Source organism: Prionailurus viverrinus, chromosome E2 (genome assembly GCF_022837055.1).
Source record: "Prionailurus viverrinus isolate Anna chromosome E2, UM_Priviv_1.0, whole genome shotgun sequence".
NCBI classification, from domain to species: domain Eukaryota; kingdom Metazoa; phylum Chordata; class Mammalia; order Carnivora; family Felidae; genus Prionailurus; species Prionailurus viverrinus.
This window is the reverse complement of record NC_062575.1, coordinates 44,586,524-44,600,348: the sequence shown is the minus strand read 5'-3', so window position 1 is coordinate 44,600,348 and position 13,825 is coordinate 44,586,524. Positions and strand designations below refer to the sequence as shown.

The 13,825-nt window shown below is 58.5% G+C and overlaps 1 protein-coding gene across 2 annotated transcripts; it reads right to left on the bottom strand.

The window, feature by feature from the left end:
• Window positions 1-2,194: 2,194 nt before the first annotated feature.
• On the bottom strand, window positions 2,195-13,568 carry MAG (myelin associated glycoprotein). Of its 2 annotated transcripts, XM_047836820.1 has the most exons (10): window positions 13,520-13,565; window positions 13,001-13,369; window positions 11,244-11,540; window positions 10,867-11,124; window positions 9,494-9,754; window positions 4,973-5,260; window positions 4,539-4,635; window positions 3,646-3,745; window positions 3,351-3,389; window positions 2,557-2,692 (listed from the first exon to the last, which is right to left on the bottom strand). In XM_047836820.1, the coding sequence occupies exons 1-9, from the start codon at window positions 13,563-13,565 to the stop codon at window positions 3,363-3,365; spliced, it is 1,743 nt and encodes a 580-aa protein (XP_047692776.1). In that variant the 3' UTR covers window positions 2,557-2,692; window positions 3,351-3,362. The 2 variants fall into 2 exon arrangements, with proteins under 2 accessions (XP_047692777.1, XP_047692776.1); XM_047836821.1 differs by lacking the exon at window positions 3,351-3,389 and having other exon boundaries at window positions 2,195-2,692; window positions 13,520-13,568.
• Between the last annotated feature and the right edge of the window lie 257 nt (window positions 13,569-13,825).

The window sequence follows — 13,825 nt, the reverse complement described above, 5'->3', positions numbered from 1 at the left end:
CACCCTCAGCACAGAGCCTGATGCGGGACTTGATCTCACGAAACTGTGAGATCATGACCTGAACCAAAATCAAGAAAGAGTTGGATGCTTAAATTGACCCGGGCACCCCCACTTGACTGATTATTTTTTAAACAGCCTCATCCTAAGCTTTTGTTAAAAAACAAAAAACAAAAAAACAACCCAATCACCAGTTTGGCATGTCGCTTTCCTTTTGTTCCGATCCATGCCGAATGAAACATCAGTATTAATGTAGAAGGTGCTCTCCAGCATGGCACTCGGGCAGCCCTTTGGGCAGCACAGGGTTACCGGAGTCCCTCATTATTGACACTGCTCTGCTCCTCGGGCCGAAGTCCTTAGGGGCCTTCCTATCAGCCCAGACCTGCCGGAGCCAGAGTCTGTCGTCAGAGGACAGGTGCGTCAGGGTGGGGTCCCTGCGTTGCGCAGGAGATCAGCTCGGAACTTCCCCCGTGGCTCCTGTGAAGTCCCCACGATTCTCTGCCTCATCCTCCGCCACTCTCCGTCCTTCCTCTCGGCTCCCGGGATCTTGCCAAATATGTGCCTCCTGTCATCGGGACGCTTCCCCCGACCCCTGAGACCCCGAGGCACACTTCCGTCCCGGGCTCTAAAAGCCCCCCTTGCACTTCCCTTGGGAGCAGGCGTCATCGGTGGCAGTCGGGCATCACGTGTGAGGTCCTTTGTTCAACGTCCTTCTCTCTACCGGACCAAGAGGGCTCCGGGAGGAAGGGGCTCGGGCTAGGCCTGGGGTCGGTCCCCTCCCCACTGCTCACAGCCCCGCGACCACCCACAGCCCCTTCTTGCTCCCGCAAGTGGACTCGCCATCCTAGCCGGAGGCGGCCTCATCACTTTCCCTCCCGACACGGTTTGGTTAGTCCCGCCTCTCAGCCTTGACTTTGGCCTCTGTGGTATCCTCTGCCTTCTTCAAAGAGCAGGGAGAACAGCCCGGCCCAGGGCCCGCGGCCCAATTGCGGCCCTGTCCTCCCCGCTCCGTCAGCACCTTCCGTCCCGTGAGCCCCCGTTGCTTCAAGATGGCGGAGCGCACAGTGGCGGGAGCCCGGCTCTGGGCTCAGGTTGGGGCTGTGCAGTCACCAGCTGGGGGACCTCAAGGACGTGATTTAACCTTTGTGCCTCGGCTCCCCTAGGTTCCCAAACATCGATGCCTCAGAATCACCCGGAGGACTCGTCAAAACACAGACTGCCGCCCCCCCACCCCCGAGCTTTTAGTTCCTGCAGACTGACAAGGGGCCTTGAGAATGTGCCTTTCTGACAGGTTCCCAGGGGACGCTTATGCCGCTGGTACAGGGACCATTGTGAGAGCCACTGTCCTACTTGTTAGGGAGGGTAACTGCAGATTGATTAACCTCTTCACGTTCCCAACAGGGGTTATGGAAAACGAAGAACTGAGTCCAGGGTCTGGCCACTCCATTTCCTAGCCCTGGGGCCCTGGGGAAATCACCTGGCTTCTCGGAGCCGCAGCGTTCTTACCTTCACAGGGTTGTCCTATCCCTTCCCACGATAGCCTGAGCTTCTTGACAGGGCTTGGTACACAGCTGGTGCCTGATTAATGTTTCTTGAACCAAATGAGTGAGGTGGGAGAGGCTGAAGCTACAGACTGTGGCACGAACGTGGGGGGAAGGCAGTCAAACCAACACAGGCTTATGAGACGGTAAGATCTGTGGTCACCCCGACCTGCAGTCACCCCGCCCAGCAGAGCGCAGGAGGGAATGGGAGTGAGTGAAGGGGCCAGACTCAGCTCACAGCTGCCAGCCCCGAGTGGGAGCGGCTTCAGGGCAGTTGGCCTGGGCTCAGGGCTAGAATTCCTGGGCCCACGTCACCACACGGGGCCTTGCAGAGGGCAAGGAGGGCGATGGTAGGTTCGCCTAGGATGGATCAGAAATCATCAGGATCGGGCGCCCGGGTGGCTCAGTCGGTTAAGTGTCCAAACCTCGGTTTCTGTTCAGGGCACCATATCGCAGTTCTGTGAGTTCGAGCCCCGTGTGGGGCTCTGTGCTGACAGTGCAGTGCCTGCTTGGGATTCTCTCTCTCTCCCCCCCCCTCTACCCCTCCCCCACTCACAATGTCTCTCTCTCTCTCAAAATAAATAAATAAACTTTAAAAAGAAATTTTAAAAAGAGTCATCAGTATCTAGATAGGTATTTGGCTTCAGGGCATTTATTTCATGTCCCTCTGTACAGGCCCTGGGGCCGGGTGTGGGGGCAGGAGACCAGGCAGGGGGCAGCAATAAATAACACGGACAGACAGACGGAGCTCCCCTCTGGACAGATGAGGTTAAAGGAGGTTAGAGAGGAGCCACAGTGCGGGGTGGGTGCTGGCAGGGTGGGGGCAGCTGGGAAGGAGGGGAGGCCGGGCCCCCAGGACCTCACCGTCACCTGCCCCATCCCTTTCCTGCCCCAGCCCTCACCGCTCCGGGGAGCAAGGGAGCCCATAGCCAGTAGGGGCCGGTGAGGGTCCCGAGGGAGGGGTGGCCACACGGGCTGCCCCCACCCCCTCACTTGACACGGATTTCAGCATACTCGGCCAGCTCCTCCGTCAGGGTGTAGCTGTCCTTGGTGGGCCGTTTTCCCAGGTCCGAGTGAGAATAGCTCAGGTCCAGCTCTGGGGGTTCCCCCCGAAGGCCCAGCAGCCTCCTCTCAGATCCCAGTCGCCTCTCGCTCTAGGAACAGAACCAGCCCGTTAGGAGGCCCTCGTTCCTTCCACCTTTTCCAGAGGCTGTGGTTACTTGCGCCTGCACGGCCCCAGAGTTGAGTCCCAAAGCCCCACGTGAACCTCCTTTCTCAGTCCCCAGGTCCCACCCTGGGGCCTCTGCCCCCACGGGTGCCCCGACGCGCAACCACCTCCTCCTTGCTGAGCCCGAAAGTCACCTACAAATTCAATGTCTCCGGGAAGCCCTCTTCAACGTAGGGATTTGAGGGGCATGCAAGTCAACCCATAGCATCTTCCCAGATTAAAGCCACCTGGTCGGGATCCCACCTTTCCAAATATTTGCAAATGCCTGGCTCAGTGCGTCCTTCCCTATGTTTGGGTCTGGTGAGGCTCCCCTCCGCAGTCTGCGAGATCCTGCAGGTGTGACTTCGGCTTCCCTGTCATGTGCCCCATCCCCGCCCCCACCCGTTGGACACAGACACGGGGCAGCGGCCACAGACAGAAGGGAGCAGCAACAGGACAGAATAGACAAGGCCAGGAGTGCCGGGCAGGGCCGGACTTGACCAGGAGCCGTCCTGGATGCCTGACGAGAACGCACACACATGCACGCCAACCCCACGGCCCGACAAGGGCCCAGAGGCGGGCACACTGAGGCCCCCGGAACCTACCTCCTGGGGCGCTCATTCCAGGGTAGAGACCTCTCTGGACTATTGGAGAAGGAAATGCAGTCACAGACCCGGGTGGGGAGGATGGGGGCTGCCCTCAGCGGAGCCCCTCGGCCCCCTTCACGGCCTCAGCCCGAGCGCCCTGCCCAGCCCAGGTGCAGCCAGCCCTCCGCACTTCCTCCCTGCCCCTTCTGAGGGGCCAGCCTCCCTGCTGCCCCTTGGCCCCCCAGGCTCTCCCAGACCCTCTGTGTCCCTGGCACCCAGGTACTCCAGCTAAGCTGGAGCCACAGGCCCTCACCTCATACTTCTCTGGCGCCCCAGAGATGCGGAAGTCGCTGCTGAACAGGACCGGGGGGTTGTCCCCCGCCGAGAAGCTGGGGCTCTCTGTCACGTTCTTTCTGCAGGGCAGGACATGTCAGCCCCAGGGGGAGTCCCAGGCCTCCCTCTCCCTTCCATTTCTGCACCCCATCCACCTTAGGAGTTTCACTCAGGGGACCCCAGAGTGGTTTCCAGCCTTCTCTCTAAGATGGGGCAGACGGCCTCTTCAGAATGACCAGCCTCTTCCTGTCCCCCACTGCCCATCCCTCCACCTGGTCCCTGCCATTTTTCAGGACCCCGGTCTGGCCTCTAGGGGTTCTTCCCTGGCCCCGTCACACCCTCTTGCTGCCAGGATGTGGTGCAGAAAGATTAGTCCGCTCTCGGGGGAGCTGACGTGCGTGTGCCACAAGGCAGAGAAACAGCACCGTTGTGGCAGGGGGGCGTGGTTTGGGGCCGGGAGTGTTTCTGTTGGCAGAAATGAGGTGTGGGATCACCAGGGCCCTGGAACCACCTGGGGCTGACCCCATGGTTGTGAGCCAGGGGTAGCTGGCATTCCCCCATCACGCTGCGGCCTGCTCAGGAGGAGGGCTCCTAGAGGGCAGGAGGCCATAGCAGAGAACGCAGGGGACAGGGACGCATCAGGGGAAAGTGCCCTCCCAGGCACCGGCGCGCCCTGAATGGTGGTGGCTCGTGTTGGTGGGAGTCTCTCTCCTCCATCCTTCGGAACATTCTCAGAGCAGAACTGCCCTCCCACACACAGACAGGGAGGCCTCCCTCGCCTCCCCCCACCGGCCGCAGCCTCTAACTGACCTCCCCGCCTCCCTAGCCCGGGAAGACTCCCCACGCCCAGATGAGCCCCGGCAGGCCACTCACTTTCTCCGCGTCTGGGTGATGTAGCAGACGATGGCAATTAGGATGGCAAAGGCGACCACGGCTCCCACGGGGCCGATCTTGGCCCACATCAGGCGGTCTGAGGACAGAAGACCCAGGCCCCCTCAGTGTTGCTGGTGGTAGTGAGGACACCCGGGTTCTTAGGAGCCAGGCTGGGGCAGAGGTGACAGTGAAAACATTTACACAGCTGGGGTGTCCTCGCCCTGACTGGCCTGGAGGGCTTAGCTGCCGGAGGGCCCAGGAGCGGACCCGGGAGAGCACAGGCAGACTCAGGACAGCCCCTCTGTATCACGCGGGAAGGGCACCCTTACCACCTGATCAAGCCGCGTGCTCGGCCGGCCTTGGGGAGGGCAGTGTGGATCCAAGAGGAGCCCCCTCCACCCCCGTGGCTCCCGGCCCCGGCCCGCACCACTCACGGGCTCCCTGGAAGGGCAGCTCCAGGCTCTTGGTGCCGTAGAGGTTGCGGGAGGTGCAGATGACCCGGGGCGGGGCCTGGGCCTGTCCCCGAAGCGTGAGGATGCTGGTGAGCAGGAGGCCGCTGCGCTCCGAGTACACGAACTCTCGCTCGGTCTCGTTCACGGTCACGTTGCGTGAGGGCAGCTCGAAGGCCACGGACGGCTCGGGGTTGGATTTCACCACGCACAGGCACTGCACTGTGTCCCGGGCCGCTGCACAGTGGGACTCCAGCAGGATCACAGGGGCGACTGCGGGGGCAAGAAAGACCAGGACTCAGGGGACCAGAGGCCCCCCAGAGGCTGAGGGCCAAGGATAGCGGCGGCCGCGTCAGAGATGAGCTGTATTTCCCCCTTTTGCAGAACCTCTTGCACCCTCTCTTCGTTCACCTTGCAAAACACAAATGAGATCGTGATGAACCCCCCTCCCCCATGTCACTTACAGTGACATCCAAATTCATTTCCGGGTCTTGCAAGGCCCCCGCAGGACCCAGCCGCACTAATCTTCTCTCACCATGGCTCCTTCCCAGTCGCACCGGCCTCCTCGCTGTTTTTTAAAGTTCATGGAGCTTTTTCCCACCTCAGGGTCTTTGCGTTTCCCCCTCACCCTGGAACACTTCCCTGACATCGGCTGAACTCAGTCCCCTGCTCTGCTCAGATGACGCCTCTCTCTCCTACCACTCACGGAAACCGCACCTCGCTTCCCTGACTATGCATTGCCGGCAAGTTTGGGTCTGCTCCCCGGCACTTACCCCTACCCATGTTAGACGATCGATTTGGCTGGTCTCTTACTTCCATCAGGACAGGCTCTCGCTCGGCCTCCACTCTGTCCCCACACTTAGACCGCGCCTTTCACGCAGTAGAGCTCTGTGAACACTGGCAGGAACTATAGATGCCCCTGCTGATCGCTAGAACCCCCTTGCATCCTGACCGTCCCTCCCTTGGGGCCCCCCCCCTGCCACTGGCACCGGCCCCCACCCTCCCCCCAAGATCATTGTGTTGAGCCTCCCTCTGCTGCCATTTGTATTACAAAAATGGGACTGGTCCGGTTTTTTTGTTGTTGTTTCTTACATTTTTCCAAAATATGATCTTATAATAGGATCTCAAATGTTGCTTTTTTAAAATTTAAATCCAAGTTAGTTAACTTGAATGTTGCTTTTTATTTTATTTTTTTATGTTTATTTATTTTTGAGAGACAGAGGGAGAGAGGGAGAGAGAGGCTGCAGGAGGAGTAGAGAGAGGGAGACAGAGGATCTGAGGCAGGCTCTGCATTGACAGCCCAGAGCCCGACACGGGGCTTGAACTCACAAACCGTGAGACCATGACCGGAGCCGAAGTCGGATGCTTAACTGACTGAGCCACCCAGGCGCCCCTGCATGTTGCCAAGTTCTTTTTCCCTCCTGAAGAATCCAGCACTAGAGTCCGCTCACTCTAGACTGAGCTCTGGGTCTCAGTCCTGACCAAAACCCACTTACACGTGGGCAAAAGACTCTCAGGCCATCAATTCCCCCACTTATTTTCAATTTCCAGAAAAAAAAAAAAAAAAAAGCAAGTCACAGTGATGGACCAGGTGTCACGTGACCGGATTCAAACTAGAGATGATTCCAGCTGGAACCTCAATGCGTTCATGCATCTAAATCTAGTAAATTAAACACGTATGGCCCAAATTTTGCCCAGGCAGACAGGCACTGTGCTTGCCGTAGTGGTAACGAGTTAATACACCACAGGGTACATTAACAATGACAAACCTGAACTATCACATCTTTTAAAAAAACTTTTCATGCACGACCGCGCCGCTGTGCTCGACGCCAGCCTCCCGCCACTCTGCCCGTACGTGCTCAGCGTCTCCGCAGCTTTGCGGGCAGCCCGGGACGCTTAGGAAACCCTGACTGACCTTACGCAGACCCCAAGTTCCACAAAGAGCGGGGAGTAGTTCTGGAAGCCCAGCCGGAAGCCCAGCTCTGCCCCGATCAGGCCATTCAGCCTCCCTGGGTCTCCAGGATGGAGTTTTCATCTGTGCAAACAGAGTATTGGTCCTTCCTCGAAAGGAGCTACGTGAACTCTGAAGGCGGGCTCACAAGCGCGATGCTCCCGAGGATTTAGGAGGAGATCAACAGAACCATCCCGGCAGAGGGAGCGTATGAGCAAAGCCTCGGCGGCAGGAAAGGCCAGGCGGGCATCCAGCCTGGAGTCCGAGGGAGAGATTAGCCGGGAGCGATGCCTCGGCCTTCCGGAGCACATAGGACATGTCAGGCGAGGCACTGTGGGGGGCTCACTAACCTCCACAGTCTTCACAACCTTCTCTGGGCTCAGCTACTGCCCTCATACCCAGTTTTCAGCGGAGGGGCGCAGCAAAGGTGGAGTCCCTTGGCCGGGACCATGCAGCAAGGTGGGGACAGAGCTGGGATGCCGACCAGCTCACACTTCAGTCTCCTTCTGTTAAACCGGGGTGAGGAACAGTCCCTCACCATCACGTGTTGTTGTGACACCAAAATAGGTCAATGTGTGCCGACCGGCTCAGACTGGTCCCCGCCCACAAACACTCAGGGGAGGCGAGCACCGCCTGCGTGTCCCACGCCGAGCTGGCCCTGGGATCAGCAGGCCAGCGGGAAACCCCAGGAAACCCCGCACTAGGAGCACCCGCCGTTGTCAGTGAGCACGAAACCCCTGGTGCTACAGGACAAAGCCTTCGGGAACAGAAAGGGGCCTCGGGGAAGCCTACAGGGCTCAGCAGGTGTGGTGGGGGCGGGTGGGGGAGGGGCACAGCTGCTTCTCAACTCCAGCAGATTGAAGGCCTTCCACTCCCCATGTGTTTGTTATCAGAACGAGCCAGATTAAGCAAGTCCTTGGGTCCCCAGGGCTGTGGGGACGCGAAGCCACCACGGGTTTGAGAGCAGAGGCAGACGAGAGTCCAGAAGGATCCTGGCTCTACGCAACCTTCCCAGCTGCATGGTCTTGGGGGATTCTGACCTTGGTTTTCTCCTCGCTCAAAGAGATGATGATAGCACATACGTGCTCCACAGGGTGGCCACAAAGGCTCAGCAAAGTAACACTGCAGAAGTTAGAATCCTGCCCAGAGCAGACCGCTCATGACCGCTGGCCACTCTTACTGCACAGGGGTCTGTGACTACAAACGTATGTGAGATGGGGTGGTGTGCACGTTCCGCGGCTTCCATCAGATTCTCAGGGGGCTCTCCGCCTCTAAAACCCAAGATCCGCTGGCTTGGGGTCTGACAGGGAAAGGGGGCGTAGCAGCAGGAGGAAGCTGGGCCCAGGAGGGCAAGCATGGAGAAAGCAGAGGACCCCACAACGCGCGACCACCTCGGACGCTGCGGGCAGAGAACGTGCGCAGAGGTGAAAGGCCAGCCGAGCCTGTGTGGCCACCCCTCTGCCACAGAAGGTGGCCCTCCAGAAATAATCTGTATCTACCACGTACTGATTATCGCCACATACACGGTATTGAGTATGGATTGTGCTCAGTGCCTTCCGGCAAACCGGTGGGGCGGGGACCACGGTAGGGGGAGTCACGGAGGCCAGGAGCGGAAAAGTCTGGAGACTAGTGTCGGAGGGCCAGGCCGGAGCTAAAAACGAAGCAGATGGAAATATGGAGAGGACACTCCAGAGGTAGTCGCGGCAGGAGAGGGAGCGGAAACGTTGACTTGGGAGCCGCGGCCCTGAACGGCGGCCCCGAGCCAGGGTGGGGGTGGGGCTGTTGGTGGTGATGTCGGGAGAGGTGCTGCTTGCCAGTGGAATGAGGAGCTCCATTTCGAAGACAGTTAGCTTTCTATGTGCATCCACCCCACCTCTCTGGCTACACTGTATCTGATAATAAAGCTTGGTGCCCTCTTGGTCCCCTCCCCCACATCCCACAGAGCCACACTGCCCTTTGCACAACACAAGTGTCTGATCAATGTATTCTGATGTAATAACAGAGGATGAAGTCAACTGTGGCAGTACGGAAAAGTGGAGCCAGTCTGCCTGGATCTGAACCGTTTTCTGGCTGTGTGACTTTGGGGAAGTGGCATAACCTCTCTGGGCTTCAGTTTGCTTCTCCGGAAACTGGAGACAGGACTAGAACCTCCCTCATGGGAATGTCAGGTGGACGAAACGAGCGGATCCCTGTACAGAGCTTCCAGCAACGCCTGGTACCCAGCAATGCAACACAGGGGTCAGAGGTCGTGATTACTGTTGAACGCAAAAGGCCACACGATCCAGAAATCTCTTTGGTGACCAGCACGCCCCAGGATGTGAGAACACAGTACTCTCAGGGGGGACTTTTAATTTCTTGCTGTGGATTCGGCTTCCCTACCTTCCCCATTCTCACCTGCTGGTGCAAAGCTGACCCCGGGTTGGGAGGCACGGATGCTTTCCAGTAATCCAGGTACCCCCACCGAACCATCCACCAAGGCAGGGAAGGTGAAGGAGGTCAAGTCCAGCCGGAAGTCAAGATCAAGTCAGCAGGGGAAGGGGGGGGCGGGTACTCACACTCCACGGATAGGTTGAAGGTGGTGGCCCTCTGGCCGTACTGGTTCTCAGCCACACACCAGTACTCTCCGTCATCCTCAGGCGTGACGGCAGGTAGTTCCAGCTGCAGCTCGCTCTCGTAGATGACCGTGGCCAGAATCTGCTTCTCCTTGAAGATGGTGAGAATAGGATCCGGGTTGCTCTGTGTGGAGCACAAGATGGAGACCGTCTCCCCCTCCACGGCCACCATTGTCCCGTTCACCATCGGCTTCCGGGGTGCATCTGGGGGGCAGGACAGGGGGCCGATGGTCAGAAGCCAAGGGTGCCTCTTCTGCCAGCCAACTCCCAGCCCCAACGTGACCCCATCCACCCTGACCTGAGCGCACCAGCTCAGGGTGGCTCGGGTGACCCCTGTCCTGGTTTATCCTGTTTACATCAACACGGGCTCTGCAGCCAGAGTACTTGTGTTTGAACCTCAGCTCTGCCCCTTCCCAGCTGTGAGTGGACCCATCTCCTAACGTCTCCAAGCCTCTGGAAAAGGAGCTTAATCAGAGTCCCAACCTCACAGGAGCCACTGGGAACCTAAGTGGCAGGCACTCCTGTAACCTGAACAAGGGAAAATGAAGATTTCCAACCACGTGAGTAGACCCTATGTAAGTAAATAAACATATAGGAGGCAAGACGGGGATAACTGCTTTGGAGAAAAATTAATGTAATGGGAAATCAGGGAGTTACAGTTTTAACTGGGATGGTGAGGGAGGGCCTCCCTGGGTCTAGAAGAGGTGGGTCAGAGCCAGCCGTGGGGATGCCTGGGGGCAGAGTATTTGTGTAAAGCACTCTGAGTAAATCTTGGCTGTAGCTGTCATTATTATTATCCACAGCCCTGGGCATTTTGCCTCAATAAATATTTGTGAATGAATGAATGACCTCTCCTTGGTTCCTAACAAAGAACCTCATCTGACCAGCCCCTCCCCATGGACTCCACAATACACACGGTGTAGGCAAGGAGCTGGGTGAGGTCCGGGGTCCCTTCATCCCTCCCACTAGAACTGCAACGGGGCTCATCTCGAAATGCAGATTTCCAGGGCCAAGATCTACTCCCAGAGCAGCCAAGGCTGTGGGCCGGAAGCCGAGTTTAACAGGCTTCCCTGGGGGGCGGGGCTCCATCTGTCCCCCACCTTGCCCCAGGGATGAGAGTGGTCACAGTAGGTGTTCGCCAGATACTTTGGGAAGCAGGCGGGAACGCCTCCACCTGACGCCCTCCTCTCCATCTCCACCTCCACCTTGTTTATGGCCTGGAGGGGGCCGGGGCCCACTCCAGCAGCCCTGCGTGAGGCCGGTTTCCCCTAACCTCTCTGCCCCGGGGCCGGTGCTGGGGCGTGCAGGAGACTCACACATGACGCTGAGTCCCACGGTGCGGTTCTCCTGGCCATAGGCGTTCTCTGCCAGGCAGGCGTAGACGCCGTCCTCCGCGGGGGTCACCTCTTCCAGATCCAGGAACAGGCTCTCGGCCACGGCCTCCCGGAGCACCGTGCCGTCCCGCATCCACGTCAGCAGCGGCAGCGGGTTGCTGTCAGCCCCACAGAGCAGGCTGACATGCGAGCCCTCGATGGCCTCCACCGAGGCATTCATCTCCACGATCACCGGGGGGTCTGAGGCCGGGGACACAGTGTGGGGTCAGGGGGCTGGGGCCGCAGGCCCCGCCCCCGGCCCTGACCACGGCCCCCCCACCCCCCCACTCCCCCCACCCCAGCCCCGCCCCCAGGCTCACACTTGACGTCCAGGCTGGCGTAGCCCTCGAACTGCAGAGTAGTGTTGGGGAAGGAGGCCTGGCAGCCCAGCCGGTGGCCGTTGGCCTCCCTAGTGGGCACGAAGTGTAGCAGCGACACCTGCACCCACGTGCCCTCGTCCTCGCGCAGCCGACCCAGCACGGTGGGCTCCCCCAGCCCTTCGTGGCCCAGCCAGCTCAGCTCCGGGCGCAGCTCTGGGCAGTTGTCAGGCACCATGCAGCTGACCTCGACTTCCGTGCCTGCCACCACCTCCGGGGGGACCACGATGTTGGGGGTGTCTAGATGAGACAGGGGTGGTGGGGGCCGGGGGAGGAGGGAGGGCTGAGGAAGCAGCATCGGGCCACGGGCCACCTCTACCTTGTCCTACTTCATTCTCGGTACCTGGTTGCCTCCCCATCCTTGGAGACAGAATTCCCTGCGACCCTCTCTCCTCCCGGTTACCTGTCACCCAGAGGTCCTCCACAATCAACCACAGGTGTGCAATAATGAAAATAATGCTATAATGCCCTGAGTACATGACACCAGTTTGACTTGCCAGTCCTCCCAGCCATGCTAGTTAAGTGGGTAATATTAGTTTGCTCATTTTTGAGATGAGGAATTCTACTGAGACCACAGCTAGTGTGGAGTAAAACTGAACTGCAAACCCTGTCACTCTGGCTTCATAATCTGTGCTCTGGTTATGACATTATATCCCCTAAGAAACTTCTCTCTGGGTGGCTCAGTCTGTTAAGCATCTGACTTCAGCTCAGGTCATGATCTCACAGTTCGTGGGTTCCAGCCCTGCGTCGGGCTCTGTGTTGACAGCTCAGAGCCTGGAGCCTGCTTGGGATTCTGTCTCCCTCTCTCTGACCCTCTCCCACTCACACTCTGTCTCTCTCTCAAAAATAAACAATAAACATAAAAAAAAAAAAAAACCCTTCTCTCCTTTCCCGTGTTTACTTTGGTTTATCTTCCGTGTGTGTGTCCGTGTCTGGCTGTGCCAGTGGGGTCTCTTTCTGCATCACGGCTGTGATCTGGCTCATTTAGCTCCGTGCTGATGGGAAATCCGAATCTAAGGGCTCCATGCTACAGGGCCTCTCAGACATTAGGCAGCGTGCCCTACTCTGATTGCCAAATCTGGCCCAGAACTGCATTTTATTTGGCCTAAATTTAGGATTAAAAAAAAAAAATCTGAATCAGCAGCCAATGTTTAGGAATTGGGAGATTACACGGAAAAAACACACAGTTCTAGTTTCTCTTAAAAATTCAGATCATCTGGGAGCGGTATCTGTGCATTCTCCCGGATCACCAGCTACCCAGAGCAGGGTCCCCTGTGCCAGGCGCTGCTCTGAGCACTCGTAACTCTTCACTCGTTGAGCTCTAAGTGCTCTTCCCATCCCCGCCTTACAGAAGAGGAAAGCACAGCCCAGAGAAGTTAAGTAATTTGCCCCCAGTCACCCAGCTGACACAGGGATCCATCCAGAGGCCTCACCCCGAACCCCTGGGCCCCGCTGCTTTTCTCCGAGTTGTTTCTAGAAGAGGAAGAGTGCTCATATTCCTCTGAGGGCAATAAGACTATCCGGGGCCTTAGTCTGCTGTCGTCCGCCTGGTCCGTGTGGGCGTTGGGGTTTGCACCCCTCCCCCCAGCCAGACCGAGAAGTCCCTGGACCTGCCAGCCCGGACCTCCCTGGAGAGGTCCCGGGGAAGACTTTGTGCACCGCCCCAGCCCGCAGCACCCGCGCACCCTCTGGGGACTCACTGATGATGTCCAGAACACTGTGCTCAGAGAAGGTGTACTGGTTGTAGCCTCCGAGGTCCCCGCGGAAGTAGTACTTGCCGCCCAGCTCCGGGCTGAGGCTGCTGAGCAGCAGGGTGCAGTTGCGCATGCCCAGGTCCCCCAGGAGGCGGCTGCGGCCCTGGAAGCTCTCGTGCACGACTTGGGTTCGAGACTTGAAGACCACGGGGGGGTAGTTTTTCGGGTAGGGGCTGTTGAAGTACCAGACGCCATGCACGACCGCCGGCCGCAGCTCGTCGGGGAAGTCGAAGCGGCAGGGGATGGAGACGCACGTGCCCTCGAAGGCAGAGATGGACGAGGGCATCCAGGCACCCCAGTGACCCCCTCGGGAGGCTGCAGGCAAGCGGGACCACTGAGGCGGAGGGACACGTCCTCCCTGACCCCCCGCCCCCGCCCTCCCACCGCCCTGAGGGCTCCAGGGGCCCACAGAGACCACCCCAGCCTGCTCAGGGCCCCAGGACCCCCAGCACCCCTACCTCGTACCTGAAATCATAATCCAAAACAGAGGCAGTGTCGTGAGGAATATCATTTTGTACAGCAAGCGAGCAACAGCTGGAAAGGGGAGGTGGTGGTGAGGGTTGCTTCTATTAAGGCTCCAGGAAGGGGGCCTCTTCAGATGTTAGCTGCTGCTGGTATTATTATGGTCTGTAGCTGCAAACATTTCTATGGCATTGACCGCGTACAAGGCTTCAGCGCTTTACTCCATGGTATTAATTCATGTGATCTCTTTGAGGTAGGTGCAGTTATAACCCACACTTTATACTGAGGTCCAGAGAGGTTAAGTAACCT

Bases quoted from the DNA above. Each gene is read 5' to 3' on its own strand.
- MAG (XM_047836821.1), bottom strand. From the start codon at position 13,565: ATGATATTCCTCACGACACTGCCTCTGTTTTGGATTATGATTTCAG. The intron at 3,746-4,538 runs GTGAGTGGCCTG...CCTGCCCTGCAG, and splicing joins ATCACCCAGACGCGGAGAAA to AAAGAACGTGACAGAGAGCC. The intron at 2,693-3,645 runs GTGAGGGCCTGT...TTCTGTTCCTAG, and splicing joins GGGCGCCAGAGAAGTATGAG to AGCGAGAGGCGACTGGGATC.